We start from the raw sequence: 5,751 nt of genomic DNA, 5'->3' as shown, positions 1-5,751 counted from the left end.
TATATATAAATTACTTGTAAAGAATTAAAATACAACAACATCCAGACCTAAATCTTTGATCACTGCAGGATACGAAAGAAAGCTACAGTATCTCAGGGTCAACAAATGTTGGCTGATAGCTTTACTTGGTAAAATGACAAGTGAAATACTATTTCTATATATTTAGCAATGTCAGGGAAAAAAAGACAAAAACACTGTTTTAAAGCACTTGCTGTCATTTAGCACATACTTCTTATAAAATGGATAAAAACATACCAACATCAACATTTGTGGACAAAATCATTTTTAAGTGCTCAGTAAGCACATATCATAACTGTAATTTTTATACTTATTTTTAAACCCATTTATCACAAAACATCTAAAACTGACTTTAGAAGCTCATAAGTTTAGCAATAATCTTTCCTCTTATTATTTATGGTCTGATTATCTACTCATACCCAAACAATGGCACCTACTGAAGATTATTACAATACTTACCACATTACAAAAAGAATCCAGACCAATGCTATGTACATACTTAGTACACTCTGGATTAGACCAAGTAAAATTTAACAACAAGCTGAACAGCATTCTATAAAACAAAAACAAAAAGTCAGTTAGGCTAATTCTGTGTCTTTTCTATGCTGTGGACTCACAGTGAGGACAGTCTTGGAACTTGAGGATTGATCAAACCTGAACTCTATCTAAAATTTCTCTATGCTTACCTTAATAAAAGTTCTTTGGGTAACTTTTTGTTAATTAAACCTTCGTCATTGTTTGAGAAAACCTGAAAGAAAAAAAGAAATTCTGTAACTATTCTTTAATCCACATAAATAGCTGTAAATTATACCATGCAATAAATATACCACGTGATGGCAAAGACCAAAACATTTTATTGTGAAGTTTTCCTTCAATACCTCTGACAAGTTGACTAAAAACACATACAAAAGTAACAAAATAAGGAGAAAGTCCAAATAGAATGAATTAAAATGCATAATTCTAAAAATAAATCTGCCCTAAAATCTAAAACATTAAATAACAAAAAATGACAAGAAATAAATATTCCAACATATATTTTATTCCAAATGAAGTAAGAGTCAAATAATTATTTGAATGAATTTGTAACAATTAAGGTATAAAACTCAATCGAAAAAATCATTCTTAAAAACTTTCACCTTCCACACCTAAAAAAATTACATAAAAACACTGGTTTTGTAACCAACAGAAAAGCAGATGCCAATTCCTGAATATGAACTGGATTGATAGGAGAAACTCTCAAAGCTGTACCATCCGTGAGTATAAGCCCTGATCTAAGCATGTCTTCACTAATTTCTTTTTATTTACACTATGTGAAAGAGGGATGAAAATGGAGATGGCTATTCATGCCTACTCTGTTCTACACCATCAAACCCAAGCCAGAAGTAACAAAGTAAAAATCATTCATAACTGCTCAAAACTTTTAAAGTCCAAATAGGAAAACTCACTTCCTAATATATACTTGGCATTTATGTTGGAGAAACTACAGTGATTACTATACATTATAGTACAATGCAATAATCACTTAAGCAGATTCTTAAATAAACTGCCTGCTTTTGAAATCTGGCTCAATTATCAGCTGAAGATGTGACAGTGATCTGGCTGCGACATCAATCATGCCAGATTGCCAGAGTTGATTCAGCTGACCTGGCTGGCTAGGCAAGGTGTCCCCTTCCTCCCTCACCATCCCTCCCGAAGTTGCATGTTGGTCAAAGCCCCCAGTAGAAGAGGAGCACTTCCTCAATCAAGGGTTTATAAGTAGCTACAGCTCCCTGCTAGAACCTCCAAAATGGCTCTCAATTTTCAGTTGCGTGACCTGGGCAAGTTACTTCACCCTTCCATGCCTTAGTTTCCTCACTCTAAAACACAGAAATGACATCTTTCTCACAGGGCTATAACAGTCTAAGACACTGTCTTATTTCTTGTTATTGTTGTTATTGAGACAGATTACCTAACACCCAAAAAGTTTATGTTAACTCACAGTCTGTAGCTTCAAGGCAGGGTGGCATGGCAGACAAACATCACAGAGGAGAAACAATTTATGACAGGCAGAAGACAGCAAACCAAGGGACCTTAGCAGCTTTTCCTCACCCTTTTATAGTCTGTCTAGGCTACTGAGTTTAGGTTAGTGCCAAATCAGTGAACTCACTTAGTAATCACATACCCAAACAAACAGGAAGATGGTGGAGTGGTGAGCAGCGGGAAAAGAACCTCTCCGAGATTTGGTGTCCAGATACTAGAATATAGCAACGTGAGAAAGAGAAAGAGGGAAGTGGGTCCCCAGGACCCAGGAAGGATCTAAAGCAAGAATCAAAGCCCACAGGGACCACAAAGACAGAAACTTCAATGAAGAAGTAAGAGGTGGCAGGTAGTGCTTTCTCCCTGAGCCTGGACTCATTGAGTGGGAGGGGCAGCTCAAACCTGCCTGTGGTAACTACTTGCGACCCCAGAGGCCTCCACAGAGAAAGGCACCAATGGAATGGAGCAGTGGATGCAGCAGACTGTAGTGGCTGGTGAGTTATTTGGGTTCAGATATACCCCAGGAGAGGACAACTGGCCAGGAGCCATTGTGGATAGGAGCCAATTGAGCTCAGAACTCAGAGCAATTGAGTGTCAGGGTCAGGAAGCTGAGTTCAGATCTCAGGAGGCACCCAGACTGCTACAGGCTGAACAGGTCTAGTTCCAACCTCATGGCCAGAAATCAGCCTGAACTTCAATGGAAAAAAAAGTGCAGGCTCACTGGGATTACCCACTACCCCACCACAAAGCTACTGCTGCCTTGCTGGGATTAATCAAGATGGATCTGAACTCTGTCTGCCGACACTGTCTACCAGTGACAGCAGAGACACACGTTGAAGGAGACATTTTTTTCCTCTCTTTTCTCGGCTTTTTTTGTTCATTTGTTCTCGTTTGTATATGGATGTGAACACGGTTCCTAGTTTTGTTGTTCTGTTCTTGTTTTTAATTCTTTCTTCTCTCTTCCCCTCCAGTCTTCTTCACCAGTTTCCCAAAGTTTGTGTTATCCTCCTTTGTCCTCTAGCCTTACTTCTAATGTCCTCTTCTTCTTCTTCTATTTCTCTATTTTTCCCCCTAAACCCTTTTAAATTTTCTTCCCTGAGGGTAAAATTGTCATACTGAGCTTGTATTTATCGCATACCATTTTCTGGTTTGTTTTAGATTTTGTTATATAACCACAAATCTAGTTCATACATTAAAATTAAAGTGGCAAATTAATAGTTACCTCAGTTTGTCATTTTCTATGCTGTTTTTGATGCTATTGTTATTGCTGATTGTACCACATTAGCCAAAGTGACATAAATTGTTCTAAGCAGTTGTTCTGCCTGGTGTACCAAGGCTGAGATTGCCTAAGGGTCACAGTAATCACACATTCTTAATCCCAGCATCACACACTCTAGATCCAGCCACCTCTTAAAAAGACACTTAGGAAAATGCCTCAGACATAAAATATACACAACAAATAGTAACTGTCATTATTATGGAGGAGGTATAAATAATGAAGAAATTTTCACTGATAAGCAAAATTCTAAAATTAATGTGTTAAGTCATTTATATCAACTGTTAAACCTGTATGTTTAGATTCATGCAGTTAATGAAGTGCAATGTAATCTAGAATACAATTTCAGGTGTTAGATGCACAGCCTCTTCATCCCTCTCTCCAGTACCAGTTATTCCTCACTCCAGCTGAAGCCTATACATGTCGTTCAATTTAATCCCTTCTATGAATTAAAGTCCTATCCTTAAAAATATTTTAAAAAGCAAAAACTTTCTAAATTCAGCAAAGCAACCATCAATACAAAAGTACAGTAAACCAGCTACTTAGAGGCTGAGGCAGGAGGATCAAAATTTGAAACCCAGCATGGGCAACTTACCAACACCCTGTCTCAAAATTTAAAAATTTTAAAAATGTCTAGGAATGTAGCTCAGTGGTAGAGTGACGTTGGGTTAGATTCCTAGTCCAAGGAAAAGGAGAAGAAGTAGAGTAGAATGTTCTTAGGGTATGTAAAGCTCTAAAATTCACAAGACAAAATCAAGCAGACTGTGGGTCTGGGTGGGAGAGGTGAAATAAATTTTTAAAAAGGAGAATGTGAGAATACGAGGAAGAGACTTCAGAGAGCTCCGAAAATTTGGGTATTCTTTTTTTTCCTTGTTCTAAGAATTTTTCTTCATATAACATATAACAGTAAATCACTGTCAGGCATGGTGGTACAGGGCTGTAATTTCAGCACTGGAAAGGCTGAGGCGAGAAGATCACTGAACTCAGAAGTGTGAGGCCAGGCCTGGGCAGCATAGTGAGACCATCAAATTAGAAAGGGAAAAAAAGTAAAGCACTGCAATATTTTCAACACTCGTATTTTTGCAATATTCACTTTATGGGGTCTGGGGATTTAGCTCAGTGGCACAGCGCCTGCCTGGCAAGCTCAAGGTCATGAGTCCGATTCCCGGTATCTGGGAGGAAAAAAAAAAAGCCAAAAAATAAATAAATAAATAAAAAGTTTTTTTAAAAAATTCACTTTATGAAATGGTTGCAAGTACTGTTAGTCACTTTTAAAAAATTTCAGTTAAAAGGAAACACAAAAAACAAAGGTGGCATGACTGTTATTTGTGGGTAATGTTTTCTCCCTGTTATCAACAGGCCATCCATTTGGGAGATGTTTTTCTAGAGTCAAAGGGACAGAGAGAGGGAGACAAAGAGACAGCCACCATTCGTCTGTTTTTTACTAAGAAAAAAGACAGCCGAGTGTGGTGGAGCACACCTGTCATCCCAACACTTTTGGAGGGTAGGCACGAGGATCACAAATTTGAGCCCAGTCTGGGCAATGCAGGGACAGCCTATCTCAAAATTTTAAAATTCCGGGGATGCAGTTCAGTGCAAAGGCCCTAGTTTTGACATCCATACCAAAAACAGAAAAAACGAAGGAAAAGAAGACAGACCAAGCGACCAACCAAAGTCCAGTCAGGGTTCCAAATGCTTAAGTCTTCTCTCCAAAAAGCCACCTGCACTTTGCTAGTACTCTGCATTTTCAACTCATCATTTTAACCTGGCATATAAGCTCATCTCCATCAAGTTTAAAACAAAAAGGCCACCTATCTCTTAAACGTAGGCATTTCCCTATTACTTTCTCAAATATTTTATATTAGGGTTGTTTCCTCAGGGGGAAACCCAGTTCCTCTCCTCTTTCACAGTCCTGGAGGCCTCTGGAAACATCACACCTCTGACAATACCTTGAACTTTGTCTATTCAAGCCAATTCCTCAGTCAAGTCTTCAAGTGAGGCTTCCAAAACGAGCCTCGTGGCGCCAGGTGGTATGCGCACAACCTCTCCAGTTAATCGAGCAAAGGTAATGACTTAAGACGTTCAGAACGCACTAATCGCCAAGGCGCTAAATCCCTTCGTGAGGGTGCGGAACTCAGGAAAAACCCCTCCTGCTCAATGTCCCCATTTTTTACAAAGGAGGGGGTCGGGGGGTCGCTGCAAAACTACAAATATAAAATTCCACATGCTATATAGAAAGCCTATCAGAGTTATGCCTTTGAAAGAAATAGTGTGTGTATTTAAATCTATATCTGCATAAAAAACAGGATTAAGCCCACAGAGTAAACAGGAACATATAGGACATTCACATCTTTCTAGTCACACCCTCTCTGAGCTCGCCAGGGCCGAAGAGCGTCACGCCGCCGGCGCCCCCGGGGCGCGGTCCCCGCTGCGACCCGCAC

General features: G+C 39.2%; 1 protein-coding gene across 4 annotated transcripts in view; it reads right to left on the bottom strand.

Moving 5' to 3' along the window:
- The window catches only part of Fbxl2 (F-box and leucine-rich repeat protein 2), a 105,328-nt gene that overhangs the window by 99,238 nt on the left and 339 nt on the right, over nucleotides 1-5,751 (bottom strand). For all 4 annotated transcript variants that reach the window (XM_005383637.1, XM_013513726.1, XM_005383638.2 and 1 more), the window contains exon 2: nucleotides 705-766. In XM_005383637.1, the coding sequence (XP_005383694.1) occupies nucleotides 705-766 (62 nt within the window). The remainder of the gene's footprint in view (nucleotides 1-704; nucleotides 767-5,751) is intronic.

The sequence above is a fragment of the Chinchilla lanigera genome, unplaced genomic scaffold (genome assembly GCF_000276665.1).
Source record: "Chinchilla lanigera isolate Chin_1 unplaced genomic scaffold, ChiLan1.0 scaffold00020, whole genome shotgun sequence".
In the NCBI taxonomy this organism is placed as follows: domain Eukaryota; kingdom Metazoa; phylum Chordata; class Mammalia; order Rodentia; family Chinchillidae; genus Chinchilla; species Chinchilla lanigera.
This window is presented reverse-complemented; position numbering and strand designations above follow the sequence as displayed.